This window comes from Mastomys coucha, unplaced genomic scaffold (genome assembly GCF_008632895.1).
Source record: "Mastomys coucha isolate ucsf_1 unplaced genomic scaffold, UCSF_Mcou_1 pScaffold11, whole genome shotgun sequence".
Taxonomy (NCBI): Eukaryota; Metazoa; Chordata; class Mammalia; order Rodentia; family Muridae; genus Mastomys; species Mastomys coucha.
The window spans coordinates 10015937-10029273 of record NW_022196893.1 but is presented as its reverse complement, the minus strand read 5'-3'; the positions used below and the strand labels follow the sequence as shown (position 1 = coordinate 10029273).

At 52.3% G+C, this 13337-nt stretch overlaps 1 protein-coding gene across 9 annotated transcripts in view; it reads left to right on the top strand.

The window, feature by feature from the left end:
• Positions 1–13337, top strand: part of Pla2g6 (phospholipase A2 group VI) — a 44270-nt gene that overhangs the window by 13625 nt on the left and 17308 nt on the right. For 8 of the 9 annotated variants that reach the window (XM_031349277.1, XM_031349270.1, XM_031349287.1 and 5 more), the window contains 8 exons: positions 3001–3216; positions 4191–4374; positions 6781–6968; positions 8208–8304; positions 9143–9325; positions 9830–9938; positions 11150–11329; positions 12931–13009. In XM_031349277.1, coding sequence (XP_031205137.1) covers positions 3001–3216; positions 4191–4374; positions 6781–6968; positions 8208–8304; positions 9143–9325; positions 9830–9938; positions 11150–11329; positions 12931–13009 — 1236 coding nt within the window. The remainder of the gene's footprint in view (positions 1–3000; positions 3217–4190; positions 4375–6780; positions 6969–8207; positions 8305–9142; positions 9326–9829; positions 9939–11149; positions 11330–12930; positions 13010–13337) is intronic. The other variant, XM_031349328.1, reaches the window with a different exon arrangement.

Here is a 13337-nt window from a genome sequence, read left to right as displayed (position 1 = left end):
GTAGCTTTGGCAGTTCTTGAACTCCCTATATAGACCAGGCTGGTCTCAAAGTTAAGAGATTCACCTACCTCTGCCTCCTGAATGCTGGGATTAAAGGCATGTGTCACCATGCCTAGGTATTATTTTTTAATATTCACGTGTGTGTGTGTGTACAAGCATGCCTGCAGAGGCCAGAAGATGGTGTCAGATTCCCTGAGAGCTGGACTTACAGGCATTTATGATCTACCCTACATGGGTGGGTGCTGGGAACTGAACTCTGGTCCTCTTCCAGAGCTCCAAAGGCTCTTAAGGGCGCTTTCTCTCTAGCGTCCTTGGATTGTTCTTTGTTTTGGGGTCTACTGTGCAGAAGCTTCTCCCCAAGATTCATGTTCTTTCTGCTCTGTAGAGCTGTCATTGCCTTGGCTTCTGTGTGACAAGCAGCTGTCACACTGTGGTTACCCTCCGACACATTGAGCACCTCCATGCGTCTGTGCACACATCAGTTTCTGCTGTTGTGTGCCCCACCGCCACTTACTGCACGTAACAAAGCTCCCAGAACTTAGTGACCTAAAACAGCACTGATTCGTTTAGCCTAAAAGTCTGTGAGCTGAGCAGAGCTCAGTGGCAAGCACTCACTTCTCTGCAGGGCACCTGCTGGCATGGCTTGACTGCACTTCCCTCTTTGGAAGTCTCTCAGCCTGGTGGCTTGGTGCTAGTGCTTGGCTATGGGTTCATCCAGCGCCCAGAGATCTCTGCCATTGTTCCAGCTCCCTGTGGCTTGATGACCAGGTCCCGAGAGAGGCTTAGAATCTTCTAGTGTCTTCGGGCCTCTGTGAAGACAGTGGGACATCTCTGCTTTCGCTTGTTATAATTGTAAAGCATTTAGACAGTCAGGTCGCAGAACAGAGCAATCTAAATCCTGGTGACTTGGTGACAGGCATGCCAGAGGGCCCTGTTTTATAAGCCTTCACATAGTAGGTGTGGATTGGGGTTTTGTTGTTGTTGTTGTTGATGTTTTAAAAGATTTATTTATGTGCCAGTGAGATGATTCAGTAGGTAAAGGCTCTTTCCACTACGCCTGGTAATGTGAGTTTAATCTCTGGGTTTTTTTTGTTTTTTCGAGACAGTTTTCTTTTTCTTTCTTTTTTTTTTTTTTTACTATTTTTTAAAGATTTATTTATTTATTTTAAGTGCTGGGATTGAAGGGCAAGTGCCACCTCTGCCTGGCCATAATAATTATATATATATATATATAGATAGATAGATAGATAGATAGATAGATAGATAGATAGATATAGATATAGATATAGATATATAGTTATATAGTTATATATTATATATATAGTTATATATAACTATATATATAATATATAACTATATATATATGGTTTCTCTGTATAGCCCTGGCTGTCCTGGAACTCACTCTGTAGACCAGGCTGGCCTCGAACTCAGAAATCCGCCTGCCTCTGCCTCCCAAGTGCTGGGATTAAAGGTGTGCGCCACCACTGCTCGGCTCACTAGTTTTCTTAGACGGTCTCATGTAACCCAGACTGGCCTCACGCTTGTCACATAGCTTACGATAACACTGAACTTTGTACCCTCCTCCGAGACAGATGCCATTCTAAACAGAACAAGTAAGGGAATAGCCAAGCGTGACCTCGCAGCTCACTCCTGCTTTGGAGCTCTGGAGTGCAGCATCTGATGGACAGGGGGAGAGAAAGCCAGCCCACCTGGGCTGAGGCCCAGTTTCCCTCTCCCCATGCTCTGCGGTGCTGGTGGTGTCTTCCCTTGGTATGGATTGCCTCAGTCTCTTCTGAGAGCTCCATGTCGCTGCCTTCCCCCAGAGGGACAGACACTCAGAAGAGCAGGGTGTCCACACTTGCTTGTTCCTTTAGTGGCTCTGTTGAGAATCTTGTCCTGCATGAACAGGCTGGCTCCATCAGACCAGCCTTCTCTGAGCAGTGCCTGTATGAGAGCCAGCCAGCTTCTGCCCTTGTATAGGTGTGTGACAAAGTTGGAACAGTTGAGAGCCTTGGTGAGAACTGCAGGCCATTGTATCTGTCTGGCTTCTTGACGTGTTACTCTGCTTTCCTACCATCCCACAGCAGTGCATTTAGTCTTCGTCTCTAGTTTCACATGAGGTTCAGAGAGGGGGAGAGGCTTACCAAAGTCACACAGCAATTTCACAGCAGAACTGGACTCCAACCCAACTCTTTTTAAATAAACAGAGCTTGGTTTTCTGACTAGGAAAATAATACATATGCTCACTAGAAAAATCTAGAAATAAGAAAAATGCATAGAAATGTTAGATTTATTCTGCTTCTGAACAAATTTTGACACATCTCTTTACTGTCTGTTTTGCATAGTTGCTATCACTTTGGGTTATATATTATTTATATCTTGCCTTTTTCCACATTTCAAAATAAACATCTCCCTATTTTTTTTAATTTATTATGTTTTACTTATTTTGTATGTGACCATGTCATAGTGTAGAGGAGAGATCGGAGAGCAACTTTGAGAATCAGCTCCCTTCTTCCATGTGGGTCTTTGGTATTGAACTCAGGAGATGCTTTTAGCCGTTGGGTCATTTTGCCAGCCTATCCCTATCACTTTAAAGGACTTTAATGGCTGTATAGTAGATAGGTAGCCGAGCTGTAACCCACATAGTATTCTGTAGCTGGCCATCTGGGTTAAATATCACTTTTTCAATTCTGACGATGCACAAAGAGTCAGAGCTTGAAAGTGAAGCTTCTGGATGTGACAACCAAGTTAGAAGAGAACATGACATGGCTTTCATTAAATAAGATCTAAGGTCACCAGATGAAAGACCCCAAGCACAAATAAGTCCAAAGCAAGCTCCATTTTGAGGGTGGTGCTGGAACAAGAGGATCAGCCTGCAGCCTCAGGCAGAGAGTGGCCTGTTCGGGGGGTACACTGTCTGATTATGCTAGGCACTGCCCCTGAGCTGGCCCAGGTTCTGTCCCCCATGACTCACCTGAGTGGCCTCTCTCCTGCTGGCAGACTCTTCCAGCTGGAGTCAGAGCCAGATGCCCTGGTGAACTTCCAGCAGTATTCCTCCCAGCTGCCGCCCTTCTACGAGAGCTCTGTGCAGGTCCTGCATGTGGAGGTGCTGCAGCACCTGACTGACCTCATCCGGAACCACCCCAGCTGGACCGTGACGCACCTGGCCGTGGAGCTTGGCATCCGGGAGTGCTTCCATCACAGCCGCATCATCAGGTGAGCAGTGGTGGTGAGAGTGCGTGCTGCACAGGGGCTGGGGCCGCTGGAGTATGGTGCTGGCTGTCCATCAGCCCCGTGGAGCACACATGCTGCGTGCTGGCTGTCCGTCAGCCCTGTGGAGCACACATGCTGCGTGCTGGCCTGCATGTCCCACACCTGGCCCTTGTTCTTCCCATGGCTTGGGTGAGAAAGGAATAGCATTGCCATGGCTTATGAGAACACTAATTAACATCAGGAGGAAGGGCAGACATTGAGTTCTTCCACCTCCTCAGTCATCTCTCAGAGAGGCTATTCAGTAGGAGAGGACTGCTGAGGGACTCGACCATCATCTCCTTCCCAAGCCCTGATGTTTTTCCGGAAGCTTGTCTGGTCTCCTTTATATCCATCTACTCAATGCTGTATCAGCAAATTTCCCAAAGAGGTCACCATGGCTGTGCTTGCAAGTTAGTGGCTGACCGCCCTATACTCCTCTGCTCAATGCCTGGACTCTAGCTAAACCTTTTCAAGCTGGGCATGGTGGCTCATGCCTTTAGTCCCAACACTTAGGAGGTAGAGGCAGGCAGATTCATGAGTTCAAGGCTAGCCTGGTCTACAGAGCAAGACCTTATTTTAAAAAACAAAAACAGAACCTGTGAGCTGGGCTGCTCCCAGGCATGACCTTGGAGACCACGGTGTCCCATCTCAGCATCTGAAGCACGGAGGTTCAGTGCATTGCTCATGACACTGAGGTTTCTATCCTGTGTGCCCTTTTCTCTTGTCACCTGTTGTCATCCTGTGTTCTTTCACGCTGGCCTGGCCCTAGGGTACATCTCCTTACAGATGAGCAGGATGCACTGCAGCCTGGATTGAATCATGCCAGAACCTCCAGACCTTGCCTGTACCCTGCCTCTGCACTTGGGCTTCTCTGCATCTCTGCCTTTGGTCCCTTGCCTGTCACTTACCTGTCACTGCCCACCCCAACCCTTCAACAGCTGCGCCAACAGCACAGAGAATGAGGAGGGCTGCACCCCACTACATCTGGCCTGCCGCAAGGGTGACAGTGAGATCCTGGTGGAGCTGGTACAGTACTGTCACGCCCAGATGGATGTCACTGACAACAAAGGAGAGACTGCCTTCCATTATGCCGTGCAGGGGGACAATCCCCAGGTGCTGCAGGTGTGTGTTGAGCAGTGGGCACCTCCTTGTGCTGGAAACTTGATTTGGATCCTCCAGTTCATAAGTCTTTCTGGGTCTTCTCACTCATCCGTCCTTGATTCCTTTGTCACCCCCCAACCCCATCCTCCACCTGTGACACTTAGAGGGAGACATAACTTTGGCTATGGAAGTTCTCCAACTCAATGAGCTGAACTCCATGGAAACACTAGTCAGGCATGGAGCTCAGCAGCTGCCCAGAGCTAGCCCCTGCCTGGAAGGCTCAAGGTGCAGTGCGACTTGACCTAATTTTTGGGCACTTAGATTGCCCCAGCTGGTGTGGGTGTTTGTGCAGAGGCGCTCTTACAGGCTTCAGTCTCTCAAAGCCTACTTTAATAAGGGCTCTTAAATGCTTTAACGTAACCTCCCTTCTAACCCACCACCCACTAGAGGCAGTGGGAAAGAAAGATTATTAGGATACAGGGGAAGTGGACTTGTTTAGCTAGTCTTCTTTGGAGCCCTTTTGCCTGCATTTATGCCTGTGCATACCATATGTGCAGTGCCCTCAGAGGCCAGAAGAGGGCGATGGACTCCTGGGGCTGGAGTCAAAGCTGCTATGTGGGTGCTGGGATTCAAACCTCTGCCCTCTGGAAGGGCAGCCACTGCACTTTCCCACTGAGCCATCTCTCCAGCCCCAGAGGGTGTTTTTAATTGATGGTTAAATAGACGAGTGGCGCTGTGAAGAAGCCACTGTGGAAAGGGGAGACTCTCGCTCTCAGCTTGTGCTTTATTGTCTAGAGTGAGCAAGTCGACCGGCTGGTTGTGTCCTCTCCACCTGGCAACAGGATTTTTCTAGAAAACATGGATCTGTGTCTGATGCCGAGCATCTAGTGCTGCCTGGAGTAGGGGGGTATTCCTGACAGCGGCCGTGTGTCACACCTGTCCTCTGACTATGCTGCCTTGTGCCTGCACCAAGTGGCTCGTGTTGTAGTCAATTCTCAGAATGCTCCCCTGGGTCAGAGCACTGCTGTCTTTTCCTCACACAAGAAACTGAGGTTCAGTAGAGGCCACTGAGGGCCACCAAACTGGGACCAGGGTTGGCTGGCCTAGGCTTCCCCCATGTTGCCAGGCCCCTTCCTCACTGCTGGGTCCCAGCCTTCCTTGAGTCACAGCTGTACCTAGTGGTCATGACTAACCTCAGGAGATGGCATTGAGCCCCGGGGAAAGGACCGAATCCTTTCAGCTTCCATGCTAGTGCAGTGGCTCTCTTGGGGCCTGTGGGGGAGTTTAGTATCTGGAGGGAAATTTTATCTGTGTATAGACAGGTTTTCCTCATTATTGTTCATCTAGTATTTGCATTGCGTTAGGTATCAGACGTCATCTAGCGGTGATGCAGGTACTGAGGGGCATGCAGAATGTAATCCCGGCTGTCTAGGATGCCAAGGCAGTTCAAGTCCAACCTGGGAGACAGTGCATGGCAGGCTTTGTGTGGGCTCTTTGCAAAATAACCATTTCATACAAAAGACTCAAGGACAGGAAAGGGCAGTACAGGAACTGCACTCAGAACCTCATGTGAGCCAGGAAAGCATCCCTACCACTAGGCCCGCTCAGTTCTTTTATTTAAAACATAATACCTGCATACAGAAAGATACTCTGCAGGACTGGTGGAGTTCCAGTTCTCCTGTTGCTGTAATAAAACACTCTGACCAGAAGCAACTTAGGGGAGAAAAGAACTTACCCAATTTACATTTCTAGATCACAGTCCATCACTGAGGAACATCAGGGCCGGAACTCAAGCAAGAACGGAAGCAGAAACCATAAAGGACTGCTACTCTCTGGCTTGCTCACTTGCTCCTCAGGCTTGGCTTAGCTAGGTGTAAGATCACCTGCCTAGAGATGGCACCGCCCATTGTGGGCGTGGCTCTCCCACAGCAACTAGTAATCAAGGCAATCCCTCACAGGCTAATACCCCAGACCATGCCTCAGGTGAGGCTTCTCTTCTCTACGTCAACTGACAGAACTAACCAGGACAGAAGGACACTGGTGGGTAGCAAGAATTACTCCATCTAGAAAACCTAAGACTCTTTTTGTTATTTTTATACAGGGTCTCATGTAGCCAAGGCTGGCCTGGAACTCACTGTGTAGTCTGGACTAGCTCTGACCTCTGAACCCTGTGCCTCAGCCTCCCCAGTACTGAGATTGTAGGTGTGTGCTGGCACACCTGGGTGAAGGTCCTTCGGAAGTGTGCATCTGGGCCACAGTCAGGCCAGCTCCACAGCCACACACTGACCCCACTAGTCAGGCTTTCTTAGAGCAGCCTCTCTTCTCCTGTGCTTCTCTCTGTCCTCATGGAGGCAAATGTCCAGAGGAAGATGGCCCTTGGGGGTTAGAGAAGTGAGCGGCAGGCACTTACCCGTGTTGTCCTGTCAGCTCCTAGGGAAGAACGCCTCAGCCGGCCTGAACCAGGTCAACAACCAAGGGCTGACTCCACTGCACCTGGCCTGCCAGATGGGAAAGCAGGAGATGGTGCGTGTACTGCTGCTCTGCAATGCCCGCTGCAACATCATGGGTCCTGGAGGCTTCCCCATCCACACAGCCATGAAGTTTTCCCAGAAGGGGTAAGCCTCGCCGCCACATGCCCTCCATCACCTGCAGGGCCAGGCTAGGCCCTGGCTCCTCAAGTCTCAGCAGATAACCTGTCAAGGGCGCTGGCCTGCAGAAAGCTCTTGATGCTGCTGTGTGATGGCTTCACACCCAAGTCCACAAACACTGTGCAAAGAACAGACCCTTTAGAGTTTTACACTAGTGCACCCACATTTCTGACCATGAGCCCTTGCTCCCCTGCTCTCAAGTCTGATGCAGACCTGAGGCTTGTCGGATCCGCAGTACTCAGCTCCCAGGCTTGCTAAAGGCCCAAGGATGACCTGGTGGTCCAAGACCCCGTGTGTCTAGCACATTGCTTCTTCCTGGCTGGCAGGCCCTGTAGGAGGCAGGTACCAGGCTCTTGTCTTAGGGAGTTCAGGACCACTCCCTAGCTCTACTGAAAGTTCCCAGGTCCCAGGAAGTCCTCCATTTGTGTTGGAGGAGAATCAGAGAGGTCAACTATAGCAAATTGCTGCCCAGCAGGACGGTCTGAAGGGGTCAGTTGGTGTTCATGCTGGCTCCTGTGCTAAGGGCTGACCTTGAGAGATGCATGAGAGGAGCCCCGTCCGTGGCAGCGGGCAGCATCCAGCCCCTCACACTGCTGCACTACAGTGTTAAGCCTGTACCTCCTCCCCAGCTCTGTGTCCTAGTACATCCTCACAGTTAGAGATGGGATCTCAAGAGGCTTTGATTTGCATTTCCCTGTTGGTTACTGAAGTTGAACAGCTTGCCAGAGATCCACTGGCCATTTCTATGTCTTCTTTGGAGAAATATCTGAGTCTATAAAGTGAAGTTCCCGGGGCTAGGAAAACCATCCCCCTCCCCCTCCCCCCACTTCACCCTTTTTGAGAGAGGCTTGTGCTATGTAGTTCAGGCTGGCCTGGAATTGGAATCCTGTCTCAGCATCCTCAATGTAATCCTCAATGTTGGGATTACAAATATAATGCCAGCCACACTTGCCCTTAGTTTTCTATTTTTACCCCAGCATATAGATTGACTTATTTTGTTCGTCATTTGATTTGTCGTTTTTTTCACTTTAATATAATTTGTTTATATTAGTCGTGTGTGTGTGTGTGTGTGTGTGTGTGCAATCTAAAAAAAGTCATTGTGAGGCTAGCTAGTTGGTTGTATTGCAACCTCCCTAATCAGTAGGAAAAGCCCCAATCATAGCTAGTACAGTGTCCCCTCACTGTCCTGCCACTGGCTCTCCCCAGGTGTGCTGAAATGATTATCAGCATGGACAGCACCCAGATCCACAGCAAGGATCCCCGCTATGGAGCCAGCCCACTCCACTGGGCCAAGAACGCAGAGGTAGGCAGCCTCAGCAGCGGAGGGTCAGGGCAAGCCAAGAAGAGCCTCACGAGCCCAGGAAGAGCTGAGGTGCCACCACTGTCGCGCTGCTCCCTGGCTAGTGGCCTTGATTTCTTTATCTGTGACTGGGGGTCCTGGCTTTAGAAGTATTGGGAAGCTAGCAAGACTGTGAGAGAAATTAAGCCTCATCATAAGATGACAATAGTGATATGGCCACTGGGCATAGCAGCCCCCAAAGAGCCTGGTGGCCACATAGGCTGAGGTCTCTCCTGAAGCCCCTTAGTGGCTCTGTCCTCCTGAGAGGATGTTGAGGTAGCCCAGCTTGGCAACACATGTGCCATGAACACCCTGGCCGCACTTACATGTGATGGGCAGGCAAGGGGGTAAGGCCTCTGCCTCTGTGGGGCACCAGCTTGTTCAGATGTGTTCCTTCATTGCAATGTCTGTGAGGTAGGACAGGGTGAGGGCTGCGGGGCTGGGGCCACAGTGGCTGAGCCAGTGTTGCTGGGGCTTTGAGCTCAGTACCATCCTCCCTGCTGCCTCAGTTCAAAGTGAGCTCTGATACCATGAAAGACCCTGGAACGCATCCTATGGATGACCTCAGGGAGTCAGTGCTGTAGGACTGGGCCTGGAGAAGCCTTTGTGGCTCCAGAAAAGGGCCACAAGCTTCTAGATCAATCTTCACCTAATTGTCACCCAGTTCCTGGGGAGCTGGTGTAGGGGTTAAGGTTTAGGGTCACACCCAGAACTGGGGCTGTCTCTGGACTTCTCTTTGCTGATACTGGAGGACTGCTCCTGGAGGCCAAATCCTGAGTGTCCACCTGGTCTGTGTCTCCAGATGGCCCGAATGCTGCTGAAGCGGGGCTGTGACGTGGACAGCACAAGCGCCTCAGGGAACACAGCCCTGCATGTGGCAGTGATGCGCAACCGCTTTGACTGTGTCATGGTGCTGCTGACCTACGGGGCCAATGCAGGTGCCCGCGGAGAGCACGGGAACACGCCACTGCACCTGGCCATGTCGGTGAGCCTGCTGCCACAGGGCCTCAGCCCTGTGCTGGCTCCACTAGCTCCCCAGCTGCTCCATGGTCGGGGGGGGGGGGGGGGGGGGGGGGGGGGGGGGGGGGTGTGTGTGTGGGAGGAGCAAGAGCAGCACAGCTGAGCTCACTCTCCTTTCCTCAGCTGCTACATCAGACATGCCTTCTCCCTGAGCTCACAGTACATGGGGCGGCCGCTGGCTTGTTAGGAGACACCGGCCCTTAAAACTTCTGTGGTGTGACGAGGCAGGAGTCTGATCTTAGTTAGCCATCTAGTCCCAGCTGAGATTACAGGTGGAGCCCTGAGACTGAAGGATGCAGTCAGCCACATTAAGGACCCGTGGAGGAGCAGAGCAGAGGGATCCTTTGAAGGTCGCTTGTGAGGCGCCAGTCTTCAAGCACCATTCTTTGGCAGTCAGGAGGCCCTGTGCACTAGTTGTGGTTGGGGTCTTGTGATATTCCTTATTTTTCTCACCTTCCATTCCCAACAGAAAGATAACATGGAGATGGTCAAAGCCCTCATTGTATTTGGGGCAGAAGTGGACACCCCAAATGACTTTGGGGAGACTCCTGCATTGATAGCCTCCAAGATCAGCAAGCGTATGTACTCTGTAATCTGGTACCAGAGTTTCAGGGAGGGCATAGAGACCGAGGAGGGAAGTCCCAACTGTGGATGTCACTCTGGCCCAGCTGCTCCGGCAGCTTATGGGGAGGGAGCCTTTTTGTCCAAAGATGGGCTCTGCAAAGTAGATGCAGGCCCACCAAGGGCTTGCCGAGCCCGGTACTCAGGGTGAGGGTGAGCTGGGGTCAGGTCTGCAGCAGCAAAATAAGCATAGAGTCATTGCATGTGCCGTGCATGCCCACCCGTGCCCATGCTTCATACGTGCTGGTGTATGCATAGAATCGCATGCACATTGCTGCTCCTGTCCATTGTGCTTGGCTTCAGAGTGACAGGAGGTGGTTTTTCTTCCCAGATTGCCTCTGGAGAGCTTGAAGGAGTATGTAGGGTTATCGTGGGTGTGGCCCTAATTGCTTGACCCCCTTTTCCCAGCAGAGAGCTCAGCCTCACCTCCACTTAAACAACCTAAATGGGCCCCTCCCGTCTCCTTTCTCCTCTCCCCTCCCCTCCTTTTCCTCCTCCCTTCTCCTACCTCTCCAGCTGTGCTTAGCCACCCTGGGTTCAGAGGCAGCTCTCCAGAAAAGACATAAAGCCCAAGCTGGATGCAGGGGGAAGTGCTAACCCTGGCACCCTCCCCTGCTCTCCCCTGCACAGTTAGTACCACTGACTGGCTCATCCTCTGGGATGATGAAAGGGACAGAATTTTTAAAAATATATATTTATGTATATGAGTACAGTGTCACCATCTTCAGACACGCACCAGAAGAGGGCATCGGATCCCATTACAGAGGGTTGTGAGCCACCATGTGATTGCTGGAAATTGAACTCAGGACCTCTGGAAGAGCAGCCAGTGCTCTTAACTCCTGAGCCATCTCTCCAGCCCTGGCTTTGTCATTTTTGAGAACTACTGACCATGGAGTTAGGAGCTTTGCTGGTGTAGAAGGGCAGACAGGATCTCTACAGTTACTGAGCCTGTGACTCTGGCCTCCTCCCACCATATCTGCAGCCCGCAGCCCCATCCCTGGTGCCAGGAGGCTGCCTTACTGTAGCTGACCTGTGAACATGCCAGGCAGGGCAGCTACCCCACACAGCCAGGTCACCTGCTAGGTAGGGACCGTGTGCAAGGAGGGTCTCACTTGATGCTGACGCCGTGTCTGCCCTGTACCATCTCTCCTTCCCAAATCCTGACAAGTGATTACCAGGAAGGCGCTCTTGACTCTGCTGAAAACAGTGGGGGCCGACTACCACTTCCCACTCATCCAAGGGGTCTCTACGGAGCAGAGCGCTGCTGCTGCTGCTGCTGCTGCTGCACCTCACCCCTACTTCTCTCTGGACAGAACTCAGCCCCCATCGATCAGCTTAAGCAACCTAGGTAGGCCATCACTTTCCCTCCCTCCTCCCCAGCTGGGTCTGGGCCTTGAATCCCAGTAGCCCCCACTGAAAGGAGCAGACTTCATGGCCACAGTAGTTGAAGGGAGGAGAGCCAAACTCTACTAGCCAGTATAGGTAAGACCCACTGACCTCTGATGACTACCAGGTCACTGGGTGAGATCCCATGGCCCACCATCCCTGAGAGAGTGCCCTGGACATGCTCAGAGTGGCCATTTCCCACGATACCTCTCAGGTGGGCACTGTCAAACAGCCTCTGCTTCCCTGGGAGGAAGGGTGAGTGGTGAGGGGTGCTGCCTGGCTACTGGCTTTAACTCTCACATTGTTTGGCTCTGTCTAACATGAGACTTGATATGCCCCCTGCTGGCTTCTTCAGTTTCCTACAGGCTTTTGAGGTGACCAAGCAGCTAACATTTGCCCCTGTGTGTCACTAGAGACAGATCCAGAGTAGACGAGGACCCTGCTCAGGGCCTTCTGTCCTGGCCCACTCAGGGACCTAGGATGCTTGGCAGTTAGAGTCACTAGACAGAATGAGTCTTAACCAGCTAAACCTCTCTAACTACAGAGGTAGAGAACCCAAGCCCAGCCCCTCCTGCCAAGCCAACCTAGCTGGGCCTAGAAGTCTGGAGGACAGAGAAGCTAAAACCCCCCAGCACACCATCTTTCTCTCTCCGTTTTACAGGCAGGCAGTCACTCAAACCAGGCTGGATGGTAGGCCTGGGGTGCGGCGGTGAATGGGTAATGCCTGGGCCTAAGAGACCGCTGAGCCTGCCTTATCCCATGTAGCTCTAGTCCCTGCCCCTACCCTTCTCCAGCTGCACACCTAGGCTAGGCCCCTTCTCTACACCCGTCTGTCTGTCACTGGCACCATCAGTTTCCTGCATGTGCACCCTGTCTGCTCTGTGGCATGTGCCTGCCGAGGAAGCCACCGCTGGCACCTGCCTGCCTTGCTGCCTCTAGTCTCTCTGCATGGTGGCTGTCAACCCAGCTATGCAGGGGCAGGGAGGGGGGTGCGGCAACAGTAGTACACAAAGGAAGACTAGACCAGATGGGGCAGATGGGTGGACAGGAGCCCAGAGGCATGGAGGAAGTTTCTCCTTGGAAAGGACAAGGACAAGGGTGGTCTGAGGGATGAATGATGGGATGTTTCCCTGCATCCATGGAGTTTGGCCCTGAGTAGTGTCCTCATTAATAAGGTCCTTTTGGGGTCTGTGGACTGTGGTCAAGGCTTGGGTGGTGGCTATCAGCAGCATGGCTCTATAGACCACAGGACACAGCTGGGAGATCAAGCAGGGTCCTAGGAAGGGGATTTGTGGGTATCAGAGAGCCAGCAGGGTAAGTAGGGAGCCTTCCCAAAGCAGTGGCCTCCCTCCATCCCAGCTCCCCTTTGCCTAGCAGGCCTGGGACACCCTGGTCCACATTTATCCTGGGGCTGGAAGCAGATGCAGGGGGCAAGGAAGTGTGGGTTCAGTCATGGGCAGAACCCAGTCATGAGGAGATACACCCCACAGTGCTGCACAGCTCTGCTTCTCTAGAGACCCATGGGGTTTTGGGGCTTCAGGATACCCTGCCCTGTTCCCACAGAGCTTCAGGACCTCATGCCCATCTCTCGAGCCCGGAAGCCAGCATTCATCCTGAGCTCCATGAGGGATGAGAAGCGAAGGTAAATGGGGTGAGGGCTAGGCTGGGGTGTGAGGCCTGAGGCACCCTCAGTGGGCTTGTCCCTCATCCCCACCTCCTGAGGCATCCTCTCTCTGCAGGCTGGTCCCTCATCCCCACCTCCTGAAGCATCCTCTGCAGGCTGGTCCCTCATCCCCACCTCCTGAAGCATCCTCTGCAGTCTTGTTCCTCATCCCCATCCCCCAAGGCACCCTCAGCAGGCTTGTCCCTCATCCCCACCTCCTGAGGCATCCTCTCTCTGCAGGCTTGTCCCTCATCCCCACCTCCTGAGGCATCCTCTCTCTGCAGGCTGGTCCCTCATCCCCACCTCC